Below are 26099 nucleotides of genomic sequence, written 5' to 3'. Positions count from 1 at the left end.
GAGTTTTCAATGCAGACCGGCCGGAAGTTCTTAACTGTAGCAGTGTCCACTTTCCTGCTGCATTTAGCTCCAACCCTTATAAAACACACCTGAACAAGCTAATCGCTATCTTCGTCTGTTCTGGGTTGGAGCTAAAAACTGCACGAAAATAGTTCTCGCGTGCCAAAGTTAAGAACTTCTAAACCTTTTAACATAGGCCTGGGAAAAATACTCACCGCAAACTGAGTGTGTGAAACTGCCACACACATTCACATATCATTCACCTCCGTCTTCCACCGGGTTCACTTTTATTTGAATCGGCGCCGTTTATTTGAACGAGCGCGCGCTTCATTGAAATTAAAATTCACGCTTCCGACTCGAAGCTCGTCTCCTTATAACACAGCTATCTTATTGTAGTTGACAATTTCATTAACATTAACAAGGAAATAAAGGGATATTGTATCTTAATTCATTTAAAAACCGGAGAAAAATCAATTTAACAGGGCTTTCTAAACCGACGGCCGACGAAGCCCGTCAGTACTAACGTTACACGACAGCAGTGTTTTAACTGAGGTAAAGTGTGCTTCTAGTATCAGTATTTAACACTAGGGCTACTCTAACCAATATAAATATTAACTGTAATACTAAATATTTCAGCAAAATCATTTCAAAAATGTAAAAACTTAACTCACCTGAGGGTTTGAACGGGTAGAAATGGCGGACTCGGGACTCTTCAGTTTGAAAAATTAACTGTCACTTGTCTCGAGGTTCATCTTCGCCAATCCACCAATAGGAATTCAAAGATGACGCAACGCATGTACGCCACCAGGGAGCATTTTTACGATTATTTGTTTTTAATGTTCCCTTCGATAGATTAAAACCATCACAATATGGTATACAAAATAAAGGAAATTATTATTTTTCAAAAAGTTAAACTATAATATATTAGGAAATATAAGTTTCATGCTAATGTACAGCTCATTAATATTTGTTTACTCTTGTTTTTGACTACAGCAGTCATTCTCATGGGTCTTGACTCAAAAAGCTTTGTGAATGTGTTGTGTAATCTTTAGTTTACACTTCAGTCATAAAACATGAATTATAGAACCATTTTAATAAAAAAAGGTTCTTTGCTATGCAAGGGTTCTACATAGAACCATTTTTTTGGTAAAAGGTTCTATTGGCCAAGTACTGAACCCCAGGGTTCTATATAGAACCTCGAGGAACCCTTTTTTTTAAGAGTGTATGATATGATATGTCATTCTGTTAAGACAATGCAAATTGCATATAGTCCTTCTCTCATAAATACAGTTCCCTCCAAAAGTATTGGAACAGTAAAGACAAAATTGCTCTGTTGGCTGTGGAGTCAAGACATTTACAAATATGATTAAAAGATGAATATGAGACAAAACTACAGAATGTCACATTTTATTATTAGCTACTTTAACACATAGATGTTTTACCAGCTAAGAAGTTCAGCACTTTTAGAGTTTCATCCCTCTATCTGATGTGAGCAAAAGTATTGGAGTTGCCTCACAGGTCTTTCTTAGTGATCAGCTGTGTCCTGTTGCATTAATTCTTCAGATATTAAAAGCAGGGGATGTGTCGTATCAGTTATATCCATTACTTCTGCATTCTGAATCTTGCATTCGATGATGACTTTGAGAGAAAAGCAAGCAATTTGGATGATAAAAAGTAGTGGTGTCAAAATTAGCGCGTTAACGCATGCTATTAATTATTTTCAGATTAACGCGTTAAAAATATTTAATGCAATTAACGCAGGGGCGGGGCTAGGGTTGGCCACCCCATTCACAACTGCTGCCTCTGTCTCTTTTTTTCTTGCAAAGGATTGCGTTTATTTAGATGCAGAATGTCTTTATGACCACATCAAACGGGATAAGTTTCAGACACGTGCTCTATACGTCGCCTCCACGCCAGACGCGAGTCAAACAAGCGCGTAAAAGATACTGTGCTCGAAGCGCGCACTCTTCAAATACACGCACATAGGTGCGCGCTGTAGCCTATATCATTTCATATCATACAGCGAAAGAAACTACGTTCATGCAATGTCGTAGTTATGCCGTCAGTTAAGGCATGAAGTTACCAAAAAGGCGATTAGCTGCCTTAAACTGTGTGCATGCATGCAATAGCCTATGTTATATATGCGTCACATTTAAGTACATGTCTCTGAAATGGTTTTAAAAACTGTCCTGAGGCACCCTAGCACTGTCTCCCTCATCTAAAATACCCAATTCAACTCATCCGCTCATTAGTTGAGACTTTCTGACCTGAAGTGAGTCAGAAAATAAGAGATTTGTGAGAAAATAAGATGCATGTCAGATCCCCATCACCTTCAGCAGCAGCAGCTTTTAAAGCAATAGCAGGCAAATAAGCTAATAACCAGCTGCTGTGATGTCTATTAATAAAAGAACAAAAGAAAAAAGAGCAAATCAATAACTTTTATAGTTTTAAGGGGTTCATCTATATTTAATTTAGAATTTAGTGTTTGGTAAGTATTAATTTTCTGTATATTTCTGCTGAAGGGCACAGGTAGCTAAATATGTCATTTATTATAATGGGTTCATGTGAAGATTGTTTTAAGTTCACTTAAATTAGACGTTAAGTCTAATAAATGTTAAAATTGATAGCTCTCAATTATACTGTAATGCTGAATGGCTACAGTCAATGGTTAAATATTCAGGGGGCAAAAATATTTTTTTACAGAGACATCAGTAGTATTGATATCAGTGATGCTGGCCTTCAATCATAAAAAAGATACCATTAAAGAAATATAAAAAATATACTGTCTTTATGTTGTTTGTACAGTGTACATTTGAAGATTGTTTATTTAAAAACTTGAATGTTAGGTGGGGTTAAGCGTGATTAATCACGATTAATTTTAGAAAAATGTGTGATTAATTAGTTAATTTTTTTAATCGATTGACAGCACTAATAAAAAGAAAAGAGGAAGTCAGTTAGAGCTCTAGCAAAAACACCAGCAACCAACAACGACCTGATCGGCTGAACAACTTCCAGAAAGCTGGGGTGATGCTCTGACAATCTACTGTCCTCAGGAGACTTTGACACAGAATAACAGATGCTACACAGCAAGATGAAAACCTCCTGACCAGCACCAAAATTAGAACAAGATTAGAGTTTGCAAAAAAGCACAAAGGTGAGTCAGAAGAGTTTTGGAACTGTGTTTATGGACCGATGAGACAAAGATGAACCTTTATCTAAGTGATGGGAAAGCAAAAATGTGGAGAAAAATAGGGAACTGCAATGATCCCAAGCATACAGCCTCATCTGTAAAGCATGGTGGAGGTGGTGTCATGGCATGGGCATGCATGGCTGTCCCTGGAACGGCCCTCTCAACATAAATGATTCATTGGAAAGGACAGGAATCAGAGAATATTTAGATAAGAATCAGACTTCACTGGTTGCACAGTATGTTTTTGATTCACTAAAAAAAACTAGCTTGTAAGAGCTTGTGACGTGAATCAGACTTCATTCGTCATGAAATGTTTCATGCTGAACAGTATTTTAGTAAGGTGTCCTGTACATAATCAGCAGAAGGATGTACGTGCAAGAACCGTTAACAAAACCGAATGTCATGAAAATCAGTCGTTTATGGTTTGCTTTATGGATCTGATTCTGGAGCTAAGAACCAGTTTTGGTTGCCAAACCTATAGATGTAAAAGGTTAATCTGGACAACAAAGCTGTGATCAGTTTAAAGAGAAATGTGAGTTTAAACTGACTTCAGTATATCTGCGCACAGAAGTGACTGGAACGTAAGCAAAGACTATTTTTCTTTGTTGAAAAATGAGAATCAGATGACTGTGAGGTCACCATTTAAACTCATTACTAAGACAAACAACTGAGATATTAAAGAGATTTATTTTATTTTATTTTATGTGATCTTCTCCCAATTCGGTTTCTTTTCCATCTGTGACACTGTGTCCAGGTTCGGCTATTCCAGTGGGCATTGATGTGCAGGTGGAGAGCATTGACAGCATTTCAGAGGTCAACATGGTGAGTGTCTACTCTTTTATAAATTACTTTTAACCTTTAACCTGTCAGTTAGATCCTCACACCCTCAACTCCCAGTGCTAGTCATACATCAAGCTTAAATCCTCGACCATTTCAAATGATTGGATTCACAACTGAGGCAGAGGGCAAAGGTTAAAACAACAAAGACTATGAATGTGTGCAGAAATGCATGCTAAATCCATAGACGTTTTCATTCAGCATACCTTTATGTACTTAATGTCATTCATTTATTTTTATAGTATTATTTTATTTTATTTTTTTCCTTATGCAAATAATATAAATGCAAATGTTTGGCTCCAGTTATAATCATATATACACAGTGACATTTAAAGTATAAAGGAGTGGCTTATGCAAACTGACAAAGTCTTTTTCGTGTCTTTTCTGGGCATAGGACTTTACCATGACCTTGTACCTTAGGCATTACTGGCAGGACGACAGACTGGCCTTCCCCTCCAGCAGTAACAAAAGCCGAACGTTTGACGCTCGTCTGGTGAAAAAGATCTGGGTGCCAGACGTCTTCTTTGTTCACTCCAAGCGTTCTTTCATTCACGACACCACCATGGAAAACATCATGCTCAGAGTTCATCCAGATGGAAACATTCTCTACAGTGTCAGGTACCGCATGAAGCCACTTTCCTTAAACCAGATGTTTTTACAACAGCTGTGAAACTAGCAGTTTCCCTGAGGCATTTAGCTGTGTTTTAAGATTTCACAGGAAAGGAAATAAGATGTTTTCAGCTCTGTACTTTGAAGTAAATTTTGTCATGAAAGCAGAGTTCACCCAAATCTTCGTTCCAAGCCTGTATGACTTCTGTTGAACACACAATTTCCCTTAGGTTTTTTCCATACCACAACAGTTCATAATAACTTCGACTCCAAAAAATTAGAAAAAAATGAAGTCTTATGAAGTCATACAGTAGCTTTGAGTAAAAAAACAATCTCAGTTATTATTATTTTGAGCTGATTCCATTTAGTGAACCAGAAGAATCAGTTCACACAGTCTAAATGATTTGTTCAGTGAGTTGAACTTGAGAAGCAGATCAGACTGATTTATAACTGTTCTTTTGGGCCGGTTCTTTCCAATGAACCCGAGTTGGTTCATGAATATTATTCAACTTTGGTTTTGGGATCATGTTGCATTGGTCAACTGTTCAATGGAGGGGAGGGTTATGAGTGAATTGCGATTTAAATTTTAGTCTATTAATCAAACAAATCTATAGTATGGTTTCAGAAGATTTGAAATATGGCCTATAATTTGTACATACTAGTTCTAGATTTTAAATTTTAATTGCCAACAAAACGGTCATTTTATGGGAAAATTTGTCATTTTTATATCAGAAAAAGTGTTATTTAATTTAATTATTATTTATATACTATTAGAGATATTATTTTGAATTGGCTTTGTTATTTTGAACTATATTTTCATTTTAGTTTATTTGTTAATCATTTATTTTAATGTTTTCAAATATTTTAGTTTTTTTTTTCAGTTTTGGTTTTAGTTATTTCAGTGATTATTTCAGTTATTTATGTGACCAAATTCCCATACTTCAACTGACAAATGAGGTGTGGTTTTCGTTTAAATACTTCTGAATTTTTTCTAGAAGAATTAGCAGCATGCGCTGCAAGTGTAGACATGTGTGCATGGTCAGGTGTGCCTGAGCCAGTTTACAGTATGTGCAGGATCAGTTTTCAGTTCAGTTCACCTGAATTGTTTCCTTGATTTGATGTTTTGCTAAGCTCAATATCACATGTCACGTTTTAAAGGGACTTTTCCAGTCTCATTGTAAGTGATTTGTTAAGGCTGTACTGAATTGTGAATTGCAGAATCACAGTGACGGCTCTCTGCTCTATGGACTTCAGCAGGTTTCCTCTAGACACACAGAACTGCTCTCTAGAGCTGGAGAGTTGTAAGTATGACCGTCTGTGTGTGCATGTACACTCATCAGTGAGTACTATCAACAGAGCACAAGGAAATCATTAGTCAAAGCACTACGCTCTCGGTATACCTGTAAACACATCCTAAATGTAGCCTAATGTTGTGTTTAAGGAATAGTTCACCCAAAAATGACCAATTCTGTCATTGTTTACTCGCCTTCATTTCTTGTGCGAAGCACAAAAAGAAGAAATTTAATGTGACAGTAAAGCCTTGTCAAAAGATTTTAAATTAATGTTTTGAATTTTATATTCATCAAAGAGTCCTGAAAAAATGTATCATGGTTTCCAAAAAAATACTAAAGAGCACAATAGTTATCCACATTTATAATAATAATATTTCTAAAGGCCTTTGCACTCTGAGTCCGAAGATTTTGCACGTTGAAAAATAAATACGACCTCACGTTGTGTCAGTCACGTTTACACACTGCGTCCGAAACTTTCGTCCGTCATAAAAAAATCTGACCGGGTTCGATTTTCTGCGTTTTCGCATCCGTAGCAAGCATTTTGATGGGAAAGGATGACGAATATGAAAAAGACGCATACGAAAATCAGACTTGTGCAAGGACCTTTAAGCACTAAAGGATCATGTAACACCAAAAACCAGCCCCAGACTTTTAATGGTGTATGCATTATTACCAGGACCAGTCAACTTTAACAAGCTTTTCATATCACACCAAATGTAAATACATTTTCAGTGATAACCCATTGTTTTTGGCATTTAGTATCATTGGCGTCAAACCTGACTAAACTTATGGGTGCATATATTCAAATTTTACAACAATGTCCTGTTTCCTTAACAAAGCTATTGTTACTTTCAGAAGGTTTAGAATACAAGTCATGAGTCAGTTAATAATTGTTTTTGGTAGTCAAAATAAAATATAAATATTTGATTAAAAATGTACACAACTACTAGAGAAATGTTGTCTTTGGACATAACTGATCTAAATAATTTAAAGTTAAAATGATCAAATTATTCAAACTGAATTGAAAAATTCATTAATCCTATATAGAAATAAAACACAATACTCTGTATATTTATTATATATATATATATATATATATATATATATAGATTCACAAACATACAGTATATATTTTGAAAATATTTACATGTATATATTTATATTAATAATTTATATATATACATCTATTTAATATATAAACAACATATTTTTCTGAAATATATACATGCGTGTATACATAATAAATATACACAGTACACACACATGTATTATGTAAACAAATCTTTTATGTTGGATTGCAATTAATCGCGATTAATCGTTTGACAACACAAAAAAATAGTAAAAATAAAAACTGAATATATTAAAGTAAAAGCTGATTCAAATAATATTAATAAATATTATGATTATGATGACATAATTTTAATTTCTGAGTGAACTACTCATTTAATAGTAGAGTTGTATGTGTTTCTGGCTTGCTAGTGGTATATCATATAACCCTGATTGATACAGGCTTCATTGTTGCAGATATAAATAATTGCACAGATGATCTGGTTCAAAGTTGCATATCTCTGTGTCTTTCACCCATGACACACAGAATTACATGGGCCTCCGCTTCAGAGGAGAGATGGCGGAGCTGGTTGTGGATGCTCGGTGTTCTCTCCCCTGAGGAGTGCCGCCCATGTATCTTCAAAGAGAGTTTGCTGTCTCACACCTCCCCACTCCCCTTCCCACCTTTGATTTTTTTGCTCTCTTGAAGACGCTTACAATGAGAACGACCTCATGCTCTATTGGAAGAATGGGAACGATTCATTAAGGACTGACGAGATTGCACTCTCGCAGTTTTTTATTGAAGAATTCCACCCTTCCTTCGGGCTAGCCTTCTACAGCAGCACCGGTATGTGTGCTTCACTTCCTCCTGCATGCTTTTATTATCATACTACCATGTGCTTTAACAAAGCAAACCAACAGAGAGAAATAAGATTTCCCAGCATTCTTGACTGAAACGGGTGGATATATGCAGTGCTTTTCTTTCCCTTGTTGTCTTGGGACATTCTCAGGAAACCTGTTACCCCATATCTTAGATATTTCATTAGATGTGGGAAAATTAATAGAAGTTGTTACTAATTCAGCACATGTTTGAAAATTAGGGGTCGGTAATTTTTTTATCTTTATTTTTTTAAGAAATTAATACTTTTATTAAGCAAGGATGCATTAAATTGATCAAAAGTGACAGTTAAGACATTTACATTGTTAAATAAAATCTATTTAAAATAAATGCTCTTAATCAAATATTCAATGCATCGTGGTTTCCACAAAAATATTAAGCGGCACAACGGGTTTCAACACTGATAATAATAAGAAATGTTTCTTGAGAACCAAATCAGCATATTAGGATGATTTCTAAAGGATCATGTGACTCTGAAGACTGGAGTAATGGCTGCTGAAAATACAGCTTTGCCATCACAGCAATAAATTACAGAAAGCAGTCTTTTTAAATTGCAATAATATTTTGAAATCGGTTGAAATTTAAATATTATGGATAATTTCATTTAATTTAGTTTGGGATCAGTAAGATATTTAAATGTTTTGTATTAAGCCTCTTCTGCTCACTAAGGCTGCATTTATTTGATGAAAAATGTTACTGTATTTTTCATCAAATAAATGCAGCCTTAGTGAGCAGAAGAGGCTTAATACAAAACATTTAAATATCTTACTGATCCCAAACTAAATTAAATGAAATTATCCATAATATTTAAATTTCAACCGTTTCCATGAAAGTGTTTTGGGTTGGATGTTATGGTAGAAGATTTGTGCCAATAACAGATTGATGGATTAATTGATTTATATTTAAACTAGGGATGTAACGGTATGAAAATTTCTCATCACGATTATAGTGACCAAAATTATCACGGTTATCAGTATTATCACGGTATTGTTAAAATGTGCTGGAGATGTTCAAAAAGTACCGATACATAAATCACTTCACCAAATTTTATACTTAAAAATCAACAAACAGCAAATAAAATGACTTTTTGTTTGCATAATCACTAAAACAATAACATTACCAATGAGGTCTGGATTTTAAATGACAACTTGACTGACACCAGTTTAATAGCATGTTCAAATAAATAATGTAAATGTTCAAATAAAGCTTTGAAAAAGTTTCATATAAAGGTAAACTGAATTGTTTAAATGTGTAGAATCCACATAAGCTTGTTTTTCATCAACCGGTTAAAATTTACAGCAGGGCATGCAAATTTGGTCCGTTTTTTGGCCAGACAGAAACTGCACACAGGCTGGATGTAAATAAGTGTCTGTAAATCCAGTCTCTGACAGCAGGTGGCGCTTTATACGGAAAAGCTGAATTACAGCTGATTCACGTGAAGTCCGCGAACAAAGCAGTATTGTGTTTAAGAACACTTCCTTTAGGTCTTATATGGAGCTAAGATGAAAACAAAATGCCATCGAATCGTTTCAGAAGACAGTCAGATCCTTCAGAGGTACATTCATATAATTAATTCACTGATATATTCATTTGTATAATTCCCTCAGCACTCTTTTAAAACCTCCCATCTTTTCCGCCGTTTTCTCTCAGAATGAAACTCTGCTGCTGTGCGCTCGTGACACTGTTAACACTCTGCTTTATGCCGGACAGTATTTATTTATAGTGAGTTGTTCAAATCGTGGTAATCGAATACGGTTTTAATGATAATTAAAATATGAAACGGTAATACTAACCGTGGGGAATTTTATCATGATTTATCGTCAAACCGGTAATCGTTACATCCCTAATTTAAACTATGAAAATAAAATTTAAAATATATATTTATTTTCTGAATATTTATATATGTATGAAATGACGTGTCTAAGTTCATTATACTGTTAAATATATCAACAGTAATTCATGGGGACGTGTATTCTGAGAATTTTTTTTTTTTTTTTTTTTAATTTGTAATAAAGTTTAATATTGTTCTTTCTTTAATTATTGTCTTAATATCTGCAGTTAATGTCCCATACTCTGTTTCTCTCAGGCTGGTATAACAGGCTGTACATAAACTTCATCCTCAGGAGACACATATTCTTCTTCATGCTGCAGACATACTTTCCCACAATGCTAATGGTCATGCTCTCCTGGGTGTCCTTCTGGATCGACAGGAGAGCCGTACCGGCCCGTGTCTCTCTCGGTAAACATCCGTATTTTACAATCTAGAAATCTAGAAGTTCTATTTAACCTGTCAGATCTTAGCATTAGACGTGTGACAGGAAGTTTCTGTAATATCGCCTCAGGTGGGCTGGTAACAGTGAGCTGTGTATTTACTTTGTTCTCTCTGGTTATTACACTCTCCACAAACAAGCACAAACTGGTTTAGAGAGAACAGAATTAAATTACCTCAAAAATACCTCGATAGTCAGGCCAGCAGGCATTAGACACCCAGCCAGGAAGTTGCTCTTTTCATAAATGTCAATGATATCATAGCACAAGCCCAGTGCGAGTCACAATAGCAGAAGTCATCCACACAATGTGTCTTCATGTTTTCTTAAGAAGAACTATAAGTGTTGCAACCTACACTGTGTGTGAGAATTTGGAAAAAACAGTGACTAATTTATAGAACATTTGTACTTGAATGTCATTTTCATTTCCTTTTACACCCAATTTGACTGTCCATAATCTGCTGGGGACTCTTGTGTGAGATGCAACAGATGGAAACATTCATGTTTGAACTTATGAACTTCCTCTTAACATGTTATCTTTGTTTCTCATGAACCCGCTTCTTATTCATTACTCTGCCCTCTCTCTTTCTGTTTCTTTGGATCTGCTACAGGAATCACAACCGTGTTGACCATGTCTACTATAATAACAGGAGTCTCAGCGTCAATGCCTCAGGTGTCTTATGTGAAGGCGGTGGACATTTACCTTTGGGCCAGTTTCCTCTTTGTTTTCCTGTCGGTCATTGAATATGCTGCTGTGAACTACTTCACCACGGTGGAAGAGATGAAGAAACTTCGGAAAGGAAAGGTCAGGGTCACGGATTGATCAGAGATTTTATATGGTGATATTTGCTCTGGTAACTATGACCAAGACTGAATTTTCCATTTTAAGCTACACATCGCCCCCTATGGTCATTTTAAGGCAACACAAATTCAAACAAAAGTTTACCATTGTAACAACAGTTTCTGTCAAAACATCAACAACACCAATAATAATACATTAATAAATAATATAACGACATTATATATATATATATATATATATATATATATATATATATATATATATAATGTTAATGTTATTTTATTAAAAGAATAAAAATAGATTTTGAAACCAATAAAAATATAAAGTAAAAAAAATACATTATAAATACATTTATATTTGGATCTTTTTTTTATTTTATTTGCTCTGGTAACTATGACCAAGACTGAATATTCACTTCGAATCGCTACAAATTGCCCTATGGTATATTTAAGGCAACACTAATTCAAAGAAAATTTACCATGGTAACCATAGTTTCTGTCAAAATACAATAATAATAATAATATAATAATTTATTATTCAATAATAAAAAATTAGAATTATAATTTATATATATATTTTATATATTTATTATATTATATATACAATTATTAATTATAATTGTTCTAAAAATATATTGAATAATAAATAATAATAAACAGAGATCAAACAGCAATCAAAGTATTTTAAAGTAATTTATAAATAGTATATTATAAATACATTTGTTTTTGGATCATTTTTATATCAAATTTAGAGTCAGCACAAATTCATTGGCCTAACAAAAATTTACCTTGCTAACCATAGTTTCTGCCAAATAATAATTCATTAATAAATAATATACATATAGTTATTTTATTTATGTTGTTAAAAAATACAGAGAGATTTTGAAAGAAATAAAATTATTAATTAATATTATATTATAACATGTATTTAAAAATATAATAATAATTGTATATATATATATATATATATATATATATATATATATATATATATTAGGGATGCACGATATTGGAATTCTGCCGATATTCGATATGCCGATATTTTTCAACTCATTTTGGCCGATATCGATGCCAATACCGATATATTTATTTTGTTTGGAAACAACACCAAGTCTCTCCTGTGCAGAAATTATAAGCAAAATATTATTAATTTTGGTTAGTTTTTAACAAGAACTTATTTATTAGAATTAAATAAAAAATAATAAAGGTTTTTTAACAGTACATTGAAGCTTTGAAAATAAATATAAATCAACTATATCAATCGCTGCATTTTTTCCCCCAGAAAGATGCAGTGTTAACCCTAATATTTTATTTTAAGATTTAACATTTGTAGATGGTCTAAAACAAAAGAGTTGTAAAAATTCTGAAAATCTTTTAGAGCTCATGATTTGTTTAAAAAATAAAACGTTACACATTAATGAATAAATCAGTATATATAAAATGATTTAATTTACAAGTGTCATGTTTGTGATTTTTTTTTTCATGTAAGCTATAGTTTCTGACCATTAAATCAAAACATACTTATTTTATTACATCAATTACTGCTTTATTTAATCAGAAACACAGTCTAAATGTTATTTGTGTAGGCTATTTTACTTTTAATTTAATTAGAAGTAGGCCAACAGCGCCCCTACTATTAAAACTACTTACCGAACGGGCATTAGGACCTGGGGGAGGCTGTCACTGCTGCCCCTGCTTGTGCTATAACTGTTTACTCTATCCCACACCGAACGCGTCATTCTGTACATGCCTTCACATATTAAATGATGGGTGGTGATGGCGCAGTGGATAAGACACATGCCTTTGGTGTGAGAGACCCGGGTTCGAATCCACTGTGAGACACCAATGTGTCCCTGAGCAAGACACTTAACCCCTAGTTGCTCCAGAGGTGTGCGACCTCTGACATATATAGCAATTGTAAGTCGCTTTGGATAAAAGCGTCAGCTAAATGAATAAATGTAAATGTAAATGCAGCGATCCAAAACAGTCAATCTATTCATCATTCAGACAAAACTTTGCTTCAAGAATGAGCCACATTGCTGACGTGATCTAATCGCTAGCACACCCTGAGCACATGCGAGTTAACCCCTTCCCCTTATCGGCAAGATATATCGGCATAATTTTGCATGTCAGGCCGATGCCGATATTTACATTTAAAGTCATTATCGGCCGATTTCGATATCAGTCCGATAATATCGTGCATCCCTAATATATATAAATAAAAACTTTAATTGGCCTAACATATCTTTCTGCCAAAATAATAACAATAATAATTACAAAATAAAACAATAACCAAATTAATTAGATTTTGTTTTATTAAAAATGTAAAACAAATTATTGCAATGAAGGAAAATGCTTTACAGTAGTAACGGCTCAAATCAAATGATTTATGGTATTTTACATTGACTTCAATGTATAATTTACAAATTAATATACTTTTTTTTTTTTTTTTAAATCACTGTTGTTTGCACTCCATAAAAGAAGATATTTACTTTCTCACATTTCTCTTCCTACCAAAGCTTCCAGTTTCCTACGACGCAACCCAGGCTATGGCCTATGACGGCTGTTTTCACGATGATATAGGCCTAGATGTATCGCCTTTCCCCGAGCTCCCCACCACACCCAGCACGACGCGGACCATCCCGCCCAGAGCCTCCTCCACCGAGCCTCCACCCACCGAAGGCACGAGGCTCTGGAGGAAACGCTCAGTCGGCAAAAACATCAGATTCATAATGAGCAACAGCTACATGATTGACTCGTACTCCAGGATCATCTTTCCAGTGGCGTATCTTCTCTTCAACATCATCTACTGGTGTATCTACTCCTGATCGAGTAGCTGGAGTTTTTTCTGATCAGTCGTTGTAATAATATTGCACAAGACAGTTGAACTTTGGGCCTGTGATGGCTGTCAAAATGAACGCTCTGACAATAAGCACAAGTGACCTCACAAAGTAGACAGTTTTGTTTAAGTGTAACTGGAGAAAGATCCAGATGGAGATATGGAGATCTCTTAAATGTTTTGCATTTCTCATAGCATTTGAAGGAATGTCTTTTATCATAAACTCTCAAACACAAGGAGCATGTTCATCTCATTCAAGGATATACTGTATAAACAGCTGCTTACCTGACGTTTGTGACCATTCTTATGGGATCCATCCACCACCCCAGCTTTATCTTCTAGAATTCATTAGATCTGAGAGCAGAATCTCGTAACCAAGCCAACCTTCTTTATATGCTCAAGAATTATAACTTTTGAATAAATGAACCCTCATGCTAGTCTCGCATATTAGGACTTTTGACTCATCAAAGTTTAGGCCATGTTTTTGTGTTGGAACCACCCACTTGAACAGGAAGCAGCTGTCTGAGAGACATGTAAAGGGACCAATCACAGTTGAGCATTTCACTCATGACATATACACAGCTTTGCTGCTTAATATTTTTATGGAAATTATACATTCAAAACAACAGCATTTCATTGAAATAGAAATCTTTGGCAACAGTATGTCTTTACTGTCATATTTGATCAATTTATTGCATCCTTGATGAATAAAAGTATTAATTTCTTTAAAAAAAGGTATTCTATATAGCTGTGGGTAGATCTGAAATCTGTGAAAGCATAATACTAGACAAAGTATGCAACATTATAGTTAATGAAAAATGTGAACAGACAGACTTTCATCTGTCCAAAAGATAATAAAATGGGATATATTTACTATTAACTGCCTCAAACAAAACTCTTGAACATTTTGTTTCAGTAGAAGCCTTACCTCTTGTAAATATAACTTTTATTTCCTGGAGGACTTTTAAAAACCTGTGCACTCTGATTCATGGAAACTGTGTAGCATCCAGCTAATCAAATTGTGCTTTTGTATGCCATATAAGCAACACACACCAAAAAAACCTCCATAATACTATACCCCATCATTTGTTTTGATTACAGTATGTTGCAGATTGAATGCATGTGTGTGTTTGTGAAGAAAACTATCAACCAGACACTCTACAGCTTGTATTTGTTTTGTTATACTCTTATGTTACACATTTTATTATTTTGACAAGCCATAAAAATACAAAAATAAAATACATGTGACAACATACATGATTTTGAACGTTCCAGACTCACCCAGATATATAAAATCATTTAACAATTTTTAAGCATATAATTTCATTTCATACACAATTATCCAATTTGTTCCAACTGCACGATTATCCAACTACACACAGAAAAATTATGCAACCTAAACCATCAGATAATATTTTTGTTGTTGGTTTAAGAGGTTTTGCATTGCTGTGGTCACTTCATTATTTAATTGCATTAATTAAAGTGCTTATTTGAAGTAATATTTCTGTTGTGTATACAACACACAATACTTTATGTAAATTTAAAATAGCAGTGAAATACAGTGTTTCGTTAGACCATACCACACACATACATGCACACACGCTCATACCAGCCGTGATCAGTTCATTCATTATGACCTTTGACGTCGGTACTGGTTGTTGATCTCATTCAATACCACGTCAGAACCTGAGCTGGGCTCTTCTCCTGCAGTTATTATCCTGTCGTCCATCGGGTTGCCTGCAATCACAGACAAACAGCTCAAATTTTGCACTTCTCTCACAATAGAACTAATCTGATTATTCAAATAGCTTAACATTCAGATGTAATCTTGAACTATAAATGTTTACAAGAATAAAATATGTTTTTATTTACATTAAATAGTTAAAGGAAAGTTCTCCCAAAAAAGAAAATTTGCTAACGTCATGTGAATTACTTGTGGATTATTGTGATGTTTTTATCAGCTATTTGAACTCTCATTGTGACGGCACCCATTCACTGCATATAGAAGTGATATAATGCTAAATTTCTCCAAATCTGTTCTGATGAAAAAAACTCGTCTACATGGCCAGGAATTTTTCATTATGGGGTAAACTATTCCTTTAATAATAGGTTCTGTTCTGTCTAGTTTAACCCCTTAACTGTCACCCCCCCCCCCCCCCCCCCCCCTTTTTGAAAACAGACTTGAAAGTGCACTATTTAAAGTTAAAGATCAGTTAGCATCACCTGCTGTTTAAACTAGAAATTTCAGGTAAAAACCACGTGAAAGGATGATTAACACAGCCTGTTTAGCAGGTAATACTCACTGACGTCTAAGGGCCCATCAGATGCCAAGCTGTCATGGTTCAGGAATGATGAGCTAGAATTGTTAGAATTCGCCGAGCGGAATGAAAACCCTCTTTTTTTGGTAGTTTTGTTTATCTTTTGAGTTGCTGTGCGACTCCATTCTGTTACATAATAGAGAGAAGACCAGTAATTAGATAAATATGCTACATAAAAGCAAGTCAGTCACTTGCATGAACATCTAAAGGCCTCATACCTGAGTTTTCTGCCAGCCTCAAGCTGCCACAACACAGGTATGTCCTCCATTGTCGTCTGACATTTTCTTTCATGACACAATGGAACACAAAGATGAAGAATCCTGCAGGGAACAGGTACATTAGCGTAAGCATTCCATCAGAACGCTAAAAATAAACCCTATTATGGATTCCACAAAGGAACTCTGACACAGAGGGTTGCGTAATGTAAAACCACACTTTTTACTTTTCTTCATAATAACTTGCAATGATAAGTAGTGCACATTAATACCAGAGACGTTTTTAAGAAAGCAAATAGGGTGTACAAATTGGGACCTACCTTGTAAAGTGTTAAAAATAGCAAACAGGTACATGAAGGGCAGGTTAACAGGACCCCAGGCGAAGAAAGCGAAGCCCCAGGTGAGGCCCAGAAGCACGGTGAGTCCAGCAACACTGCGCATCTCCTGCCAGCTGCTGCGATTCTGTACATTTTGAGGGTTCTGCTGCTTAATGCGACACAGCTGGATCATCACCACGATAAACATGATGAGGTTCATCAGGAAGACAAGACAGAAGTACGCCACCACAGCAACATAGAAGACAATGTCATTTTTTATCCAGCAGCTGTGGGGAGAAAACAAATTGTATGAGAAAAGCATGAAAGAAATGATAAAAAACATATTCAGTAGGGTTTAATTTGACATTAAAAGTAAAAAATATATATATATTTTTGTATTTTCTATAATTTATATAGAATATATTTATTATATATTTCATATCAGCATAGTGCAGAGAAAAATCTGAATTATTACTCACAAATCATTAGTCGATCCATCTGCATGCCTCCCATATGTCACAAGGCCATAGTGGTCTTTGTTAATAGCTATGACAATTATGACTACCACAAGAGGAATACCTTTAAAGAAACAAAACATTATGAGCTCATCTGCCCTCAGACAGACTAAACTATTTAAAAAAAAGCAGCCTTCAAAAGACAAACAAATCAGTCACGTACCCCATCCAGCAAGTCCTATCTTGACCATAAAGCGGGTGATGTAGATGTTGAACACCTTGATGAGGGCCAGATACATGTGGACAGCTTCCAGTGCCATCCAGGTAAAGGACGCCAGCAGGAAATAATGCAGGAAAAAAGCAGTGGAGATGCAAAGACCCACGGCATCTGGGTACAGAGCCAGCCAGGAGTCCAATAGGAACACCAGGTTTAACAGCAGCAAGGCCAAACACAGCTGAATCAGGATCTTAGACGGGATGTCTTTGCGCAGTTTACTGTCATAAGACAAAAAGAAGGCTTATATAGATAGACAGATTAACTTAAAACAAAGGTAAATGGTGAGTCTCCACTGGTCAGAGGGATCCATACCCAAAGGCCAGATATGTGAGCAGGGTGACAGAGAGGAAAATGGCTGAGATGCCACAGCCGATGTACGTAATGTATGTCAGGATTTTAGCATGTGGTCCAGGTGGTTCAGTCTTGGAAATGTCCTGTCAGGCAAAACACAATTATGATAACATCCCAAAGAATCTGAATATAACATTAAAGAAGGATGTGTGAGGTGATGTAAATTCTTTGTGCTGTAACTCACTAGCAGAATACCGAAGCTGGTAAGGTGATTGCAGGCGCACCGAGTTTCTTCAGCAGAAGAACTAAGCACACGGCACCCAGAAGAATTCCAGCCACCCGAGCCATCTGTGAACCAAAGACCAATGGTTAAAACACACATTTCAAACCACCCCCACCCCTTGCCTAAAAACAGTCTATTGGTAAGGAAGGGAACATTACAAGACAACTTATACCATTTAATCCAAAGTCCCAGTATACACAGTGAGGTACATAGTTAGCCTGTGGAGGAATGAAAAGAGAGTAAGAAAAAAAAGCAGCCTTGTATTGAAGAACAAATCTGTTTTGTGTTTGTTGTGATATTAATGTTATTTACATTGACCGGAATGGGCCCTGTGTTTCGCAAGGAAATCAGCACTTCCTTCTGTAGAGCGGAGATGCTCAGGTTAGCCACACTGCTACCCACAATCCCGCTGTTTAGTTTACGGACACCCAGACTTTTGTCCTACACAGAAATATATAAAAAAAAAGAGTTCAGAGATATTTGTGGCTCTGATCAGATTCACATTTTAACACAATAACTACAGAAAAACAAACATTGTTTTGAGTTATGCTAGCCAGATAATATCTAGAATAAGTCATAGATCCTATCAGTTCACACTATACCATTCAGCTATTTCAAATACGCAGCAGTCATCTTAATACAAAGCTAACTAATTTGAATTAAAAGCAGTGCTCTGTATCAGACCTGAAAGAAGGTGCTCTTCTGGAAGAAGTTGAATTGGACTCTGGATGCGAGCCGCTGCTGATCTTCTGTGAGGTTCTGTGTGAGGGACGCCGGGAGGATGACTGAACCCAGAGGAGTGGACCGAACCTGAACCATGATGTCTTCAGTCTCCATGCTGGGGTTACTTCGAATCTGTAATGTCAAACACATCATAACCAAATCAGCTACTCTGACCCATGAAACCCAAAACATTGTACAGTATCGTCACTTCATTTGTGTAGTGTAGTGTATACAGCCATGACAAGTATATAAAGTGTAATAAAATTGATCATTGTCAAAAGTGCATAATAAAAACTGCTTTAATAAAAGCAGTTAACCTGGCAAAGGCTACACTGAGATACTCAAAAATATGAATTTAATCTAATTTAATTTAATTATTTATTTCATGCCAATCAAACCAGTACAGGGCCAGCCTACATATGAAGAAAACTTAATTATGAATTAAGATGAATAAGAATTAATGATGGAAATGTTACCTGCACGTTAGATGTTTCAGTTAAGGAGAAGGACGTCTCCTGAAAGTTGGTGCCATCGACTTTCTTCACTGCCAGAGCCAGTGATGGTGAAAGTATTGACTGACTCGTCTCTGATACAACCAGTTTAAGACCCACTGTGTCCACAACCCCAATGGCCCTAGTAACCAGAGGCAAACAGCTTGACTGTATACAGTGTATCAGACAATATTTTTTACTGAATCTTATGTATACTTAAAGCTTAATTTAGGTAAATGTATAGATTGGCCTTTTTAAGGCTTGACGTAATTCTTTTACTATTATGTCATAATAAATGGGACAAAATAATAATAAACCTGGCCACAGACGAGTGTGTCTCACCTCTTTGAGAAAGGAGTCATTACAGCTACAGGAACATCAAGGAGGTTGTTGACAATATTGACGGAGGTGTTTGCCAGAGCCAGGCTGACGTTGGGCCCAGAGAGGAGTGACTCTAGCTGTGATAAAATCTGCTCCACCTGAGAGGCGTTTAAAGAAGAGGCATTTGCACTCAACTTCAACAATCCTTCAGCATCTAGTGTCCCTGACGTGGTTGTAGACACTATACAAAGAGAAAGAGGTAAATAATTCAGCCGATTGGTCGATTGATCATTCCTTTGGCTTTTCTTTCTATAAACAGCATTAATAATTACATTGAATTTGTGACAGAGTAACAAGGTAAATCTCATTAAGCCTGTCAAAAACATGTCTGGGTCACATTTTACCCCCAAATCAGGAATGAAATAGAAAATTATATTTTGCATTAAGAAAATAAAACCTAGGATGTTATTGTCAATTTTTATTACTGTAATGCAAAAAAGTCACGGTCAGTACTGTAATGCAAGAAAAAAATATATAGTATTTGTTTATCATGTTGCTTTTTATTGCATTGCCTTTCATTTAAGCTTATTTAGAACAAATTGTACTGTATTTTTTATTTGCTTAATTGTCATTAAAAATAAAGTCACAATATGAAAAAAACATGATGGTCCTAAAATAGTCTTCAATTGCTTAAACATAAAATAAAATGTAAAAAGGTAACACTTTATTTTAAGGACCAGTTCTTACTGTTACCTAGTTGCTTATTAGCCTGCATATTACTGGCATATTCGCTGCTTATTAGTACTTACAAGGCACTTATTAATGCCTTATTCTGCATGACTGCATTTTAGATTCATTAACCCTATACCTAAACTTAACAACTACCTTACTATTAATTAGCAGCAAATTAGGAGTTTCATTCAGGCAAAAGTTGTAGTTAATACTAAGTTAATAGTGAGAATTGGTCCCCAAACTAAAGTGTACGAATACATTTTAGTGCATTTTGACATTGTAATTTTTATATTTGGGGTTAAATGTGCCCTCACATATCCCAGTTTTACTTGTGAAAGATGGAGGAGTTGTCGTATGTGGGCTAGTAGAACAGTTCTTCTGAAAACCAGTATCCAGTGGAAAAATCACATTTGTACTGTTTCCACTACAAAAAATAAAGAGAAAAAAAGTATGTAAAAATTATTGTATTTAATAAAAGAAATATGGGTTGTACCTTACTCAATTAGCATTAATGTAAACATGATCCACCATTCTTTTCCAGTCTGTGTGTAAACTTACCATGAGATGTTCTGTGGTTGTGCTGCACATACAGCAGTATTGACTGTCTGATTGCATTTGTCATATTGTCCATCTACAACCTTTGCTATATAATCTGCACACACACCTGTGCAAAAACATATCCATTCCACTCAAATACTCACATCTTTTAGAAAGATTACGTGATACTGAAATAGTACAATTTATTTTTATTCTAAGATGGAAACAATCTATACACAATGCTTTTATTCTACATTAAAACGATATAAAATATTAATTCTAAGCAAAAATAAATAAATAAAATAATTTACTGTTATTAAAAGTCAAGAATTAGGAGAATTCTACTAACCCACTCTTTCTATTGTTCCCACCAAACTGAAGTTGACATTTTCTGAGTTCATCTTCATAACAGCGTCTTTAATGCAGCAAACATTGGCAGGTGCAATCAGCTTCAGAAGAATATTGCACTGTGCATCCCTGTCAGAAAACACCAGGATGATGAAAGAGAAGCACAAGGATTTTATCTACTGCTTGAATATGTTTAATATGGATGGGAGCAGCATTTGATACTGACTGTGTACTATTTTTTGGATCACATGTGACCTCCATGCCCTAGTAATGGAAAATAAAAGCAAATGTAGTGTATGCTTCTTATATGAAATCCCATGAAAAGACAAAATGTGCTGCATGCACTGAAAACTGAATCTGCACTTACGTCAAACGTGGGTTTCGCTGTACTGCGGAACAGAAAGAAGACCAGATTAATTTATTGCACATCTTTTTGAAGCACAGTAAGCCCTGTTGACAGTGGATTCACCCTCTTCGCTTTGTGTAAATGAAGGTCAGAAAATAATGGCAACTGAAAACTCATTAAACATACCCTATTAAATGAAAGAATTCACTTTAGGAATTAATGGCCATTAATGCATAATAATAAAAACATAGATTTAATTGAAGCTCAAGAAAGAAGACAAATTACATATCACAAATATTATCCAGTTGAAAGTACTGTCATGTCTAAAGGGCCTAAAGTGAGAACACATGTACAAGTTTATTCATGAGAAAAGGTGACTACAGTGTACTGTACCTTATGTTGGTAGTTGTGTTCTCCCAACATGCATTTATGTTGCTTGTGTAAAGCTTCTCAAGCTGGAAAACATATTTCAGAGTTAAATTACTTATTTTCAAAAGAATGACAGAATATATGTAAAGTGCTTTAACAGTGACACTGTTTTATATATCCTTCAGTTATGAATATAAAAAATATTATTGTGTAAAATATTGTTATATTTAATATATGTATAAGTATTATGTTATATGTTAAAATACATAAACATATCAAAAACAAAATAACTGATAAATAAAACTTTACATTTTAATATGTTTCCTTTATTATTCTATATCTATATTATAAAATGAAAGGATATAAATTAAAATCTTCTCAGTATGACATGAGTGAACTCAGTATCATCATTCCTGAACTTACCCATGTTGGAATGGATGCTGGATCACTTCCGGGTGTTCTTGTTACCTTAACGATCATCCAGTAAAATGCTAATAAAAACCAAAAGAGCCATTTATGCATTGTATTCCTTCAATTTAACAGAAAACTAAGCTATTATGTGTGCTGACGTTGTGATACTAACCATTCTCACAGCTTTGAGAAAAGTTACAAAGTTCGGGTGCTGTAACTAGACAAGAATGAATGAATATTAGATAAAGGGGGTCAAATGTAAAAATTAACATGATAGAAAGTGTAAACTGTGGTTTGGTACACAAAGAGATCGATCTTTACACTGTATGTCTTGTCTTACCAGTTGATGTTAATGTTTGGTTAATGGTTGGTGTTGTATCAGTTATATTGGTGGAGGACGATGGTTCGGGCTGAAGATGATATTGGTAATGTGTCTATTAATATGGTGCTTGATAACATACTGTAGGATGTAAATTGAACTTTGGTGCTAATAATGGTGTATTTGTAGTACTTACTGTTGCTGTAAATGTTGTGAAGTTTGCAGTTGTTTCAAAAGAAGTTGTGTTTCCAGTGGATGTGAAGTTTGCAGTTGTTTCAAAAGAAGTCGTGTTTCCAGTGGATGTGAAGTTTGCAGTTGTTTCAAAAGAAGTCGTGTTTCCAGTGGATGTGAAGTTTGCAGTTGTTTCAAAAGAAGTCGTGTTTCCAGTGGATGTGAAGTTTGCAGTTGTTTCAAAAGAAGTCGTGTTTCCAGTGGATGTGAAGTTTGCAGTTGTTTCAAAAGGAGTTGTGTTTGCAGTGGATGTGAAGTGTGCAGTTGTTTCAAAAGGAGTTGTGTTTGCAGTGGATGTGTCTGGCGTGGTTTCCCCTGTTGTGCTTATGTTAGAAGATGTGACTGTGGTTTGCACCACTGTAGCTGTATTTTGCACAGTAACATTGCTTGTTGTTAATGACACTGTTGATGAGATACTGTGACTTGCGGTTATTGATGAATGCATTGTGGTAGTGTCAGCTGTGGTTCCTCCACTCACTGTTGATCCTGTGCTCGATGTTACTGCAGGAAAAAATACAGAAAAGATTCAATTACAATTTATGTATCATTATAACATGCATGATGTTATAAGAATTTAGACACGACATAATTTGTTCTCTATCAGATTATTAGTTGTATGTATTTATTTATATTTAATTCAACTAAAAATGTATGGCATTTATAAAAAATAAATAAAAATAAAATAACTACACAGCTATTGGAAACTTCATTATTTTGTCTATCAAAGAATCAAATATCAGTCTCTCTGGTAAGCATCATCAGCCTTTATTTATTTTTTCTCCAGTCAAGGCCTACTCTTTATCTATCTCTTTCTTTTTGTCTGTGACTCATAAGCGTGAAACTGGCTTTTGTTTTGTTCCAGACTAAAACATGTCCAGCAGGTTGACTGAGCTGTATTTGTATGGTTGGTTCAGTTAAGCTATTGTGTTTCAAAGTGATCAGAGCCCATGTTTTACGTGACTCAGATACGCTCCTATTATAGGAATACTGAATATTTCTGAAATGTTCTTCTTTACACTAGGAGAGACAAGAGTCTGAACAAATTACTGCTCATATAATTTGAATAAAAAATAAATTCATATGCAATGTGATAAAAAATCTTGGATTCAAAATCTGGAAGTAAACTGAAAAAGTTAGGCTTAAAAAATATCATAATGTAACATGAATAAAAAATATTTAAGATTCTGTACTATTTCCAGCTCACTGGACAGATTTGTGACATTCAACATGCAAAAACTCTACAAAATTAGATAAATTAGAACTTTTCAATAGCAGGTTGCAAATGTTCAAATGCAGGATGCAGGATATTGAAAACCTCTTGATCGCCATTAGAAGTTACACAAGCCATTGTGTAATATTACATACATTGTGTAAACAGATATTATATTTCATCATGATCTAGCTTTGTTCTATAAACTCAAATGTAGGGTAGTATTGTGGCATAATAGGTGAACAAACGGGAGGACAATCCCTGAAATTAAATAGAGCTGTATAATGATCAAAGGTTTGTCTTATACAAGCATCAGACCTCACCTGGATGGCACAGCAGGAGCAGGAGCAGGAAAAACACATAATCCAGACGGCTCCAGAATCCAAAACTCCATCTACTCAATCGTTTAGTCGCCATTGCTCTAAAAGATACACAAAAAACTCACTCACTTTGCAACTGACAAAAAATGACTTCAAAAGTTTCAAAGTAATAAGTATTAAATTTGGTGCATTTTAAATATAATTGTAGTGATTGTCACACCCCTGTAGTGATTGACAATTTAAGTCAATACACTGGCCATGACGTGACTCCCAAATAAAAGACTTCGACAGGTAACATGACGTTTCAGCACATCCGCTTCCTGGTACAATTCAATTCACATTTCATTCAGTTACTTCAATATGGCTAAATTAATACCTAACTTAATACATATCATAAACACATAAGGCTTAATTTACAGAACATTTGTTTAACCCTTAGTCTGATTTGTCAAGAGCTTCCAATGGAAAATCAATGGTGGGTGTGCATTTCTAATAAATACAATTGACCTGATCTAATGTAAAACTTTTAATTTAATGTAAAAGTAAATGTTATCAGAGATCAGGCATTAAGAAGAAAAAAGTATAGTAATGAATAGCTAAATTAGCCCTCCTGTAACTCAAACTATACAGCATGGTGCTAGCAAATGCATAAATGTAATGTAAACGTAACCATATTTTTTGCGGCAATGTTCAAAATTCTCACTCTAAAAAGCACAAACTAATGCTAAATATTTTTGAATTCATCATTTTTAATATTGATCATTTTTAAAAGAACACTCCCAAACTTACACTACCAAAAGTTAATCAAAGGTTTGGGTAAGAAATGTTTTTGAAATTTTCTTCTGCTCAAAAATATAGTAAATACAGTAATATTGTGAAATATTATTACAATACAAAATAGCTGTTTTAACTGTATTTTCATGTACTTTAAAATGTATATTTACTCCAGTCTTCAGTGCCACGTGATCCTTCAGAAATCATTCTAATATTCTGGTTTGGTGCTCAAGTTGTTCTGCTTAATATTTTAGTGGAAACCATGATACATTTTTTGGAATCATGAATAAATATAAAGTTTTAAAGAACAGCATTTATTTGAAACAGAATATTTGTAACATAAATGTCCCTTTTGAGCAGTTTAATTTGTCCTTGCTAGATAAAGGTCTTAATATCTTTCACATAAGTAGCATATATTGAATATCATATATAAGCTATTCTAAATTAGACAGTATTTTGATTATTTGATAAGGTAGCAGTGGTTTAACTAGTCTCTCATTACATAACTTACCATTGAAAGTAATGTTTCAGTATATAATTCATTTATATAACAAATTAATTATAATGCATAACTGAATTAAAAATGTACTACCCCTGTAATTAACAATAAATAATATCAAATAAATTCATGTAAATAACATGAAACATTACCAAACCAACAGATAATGAATTTTTTAATTTGCACAAAAGGTCTTTTTCAGCACACTGTTAAATTTTAATCATAAAATGAACACTAAATATGTATTTATTCATTCACAATTAATATGAATTCATTTTACGCCACATACCTTTTCACTTTCATAGACACCCTGCTGTGCTTCGCATCATGATCTGTACTGACACACCAAACCATGGATATATTCTTCTCTCACACAAAAATATGTCTCTGTTGTCTCTGATTTCCCACAGAATAACAGGAACTCACCTACAAATACGTGCCTTTCCAGACTTCAGAAAAATCTAAGACAGACAAAAGTTTCTTAGTAATGTCAAAGGCGCTCAGGTTCCACTGTCCTGTGACGTGTATCAAT

The 26099-nt window shown here is 34.6% G+C and overlaps 3 protein-coding genes across 4 annotated transcripts in view; 1 reads left to right on the top strand and 2 right to left on the bottom strand.

Moving 5' to 3' along the window:
- Positions 1 to 756, bottom strand: part of LOC306865376 (sterile alpha motif domain-containing protein 3-like) — a 6414-nt gene extending 5658 nt beyond the window's left edge. The window contains exon 1 of one of the 2 annotated variants that reach the window (XM_079409938.1): positions 672 to 756. The gene's annotated coding sequence lies outside the window, so the exon portion shown is untranslated. The remainder of the gene's footprint in view (positions 1 to 671) is intronic. The other variant, XM_079409939.1, reaches the window with a different exon arrangement.
- LOC306865377 (gamma-aminobutyric acid receptor subunit rho-3-like) overlaps positions 1 to 15045 on the top strand; it is a 25239-nt gene extending 10194 nt beyond the window's left edge. The window contains exons 3-9 of the mRNA XM_079409940.1: positions 3945 to 4012; positions 4422 to 4645; positions 5855 to 5937; positions 7685 to 7822; positions 9960 to 10112; positions 10752 to 10945; positions 13461 to 15045. Coding sequence (XP_079266066.1) covers positions 3945 to 4012; positions 4422 to 4645; positions 5855 to 5937; positions 7685 to 7822; positions 9960 to 10112; positions 10752 to 10945; positions 13461 to 13769 — 1169 coding nt within the window. The 3' untranslated portion in view covers positions 13770 to 15045. The remainder of the gene's footprint in view (positions 1 to 3944; positions 4013 to 4421; positions 4646 to 5854; positions 5938 to 7684; positions 7823 to 9959; positions 10113 to 10751; positions 10946 to 13460) is intronic.
- LOC306865375 (adhesion G-protein coupled receptor G2-like) lies at positions 14945 to 26099 on the bottom strand. The gene is made up of 25 exons (XM_079409937.1): positions 25857 to 26099; positions 24298 to 24395; positions 22730 to 23265; positions 22555 to 22624; positions 22387 to 22431; positions 22227 to 22294; positions 21828 to 21889; positions 21456 to 21477; positions 21315 to 21352; positions 21090 to 21217; positions 20762 to 20867; positions 20533 to 20627; positions 19493 to 19712; positions 19136 to 19292; positions 18621 to 18791; positions 18249 to 18377; positions 18109 to 18154; positions 17898 to 18001; positions 17675 to 17796; positions 17309 to 17580; positions 17110 to 17209; positions 16634 to 16917; positions 16317 to 16418; positions 16084 to 16224; positions 14945 to 15517 (listed from the first exon to the last, which is right to left on the bottom strand). The coding sequence occupies exons 1-25, from the start codon at positions 25919 to 25921 to the stop codon at positions 15411 to 15413; spliced, it is 3288 nt and encodes a 1095-aa protein (XP_079266063.1). The 5' UTR covers positions 25922 to 26099; the 3' UTR covers positions 14945 to 15410.

Source organism: Barbus barbus (genome assembly GCF_936440315.1).
Source record: "Barbus barbus genome assembly, chromosome: 47".
In the NCBI taxonomy this organism is placed as follows: domain Eukaryota; kingdom Metazoa; phylum Chordata; class Actinopteri; order Cypriniformes; family Cyprinidae; genus Barbus; species Barbus barbus.
This window is presented reverse-complemented; position numbering and strand designations above follow the sequence as displayed.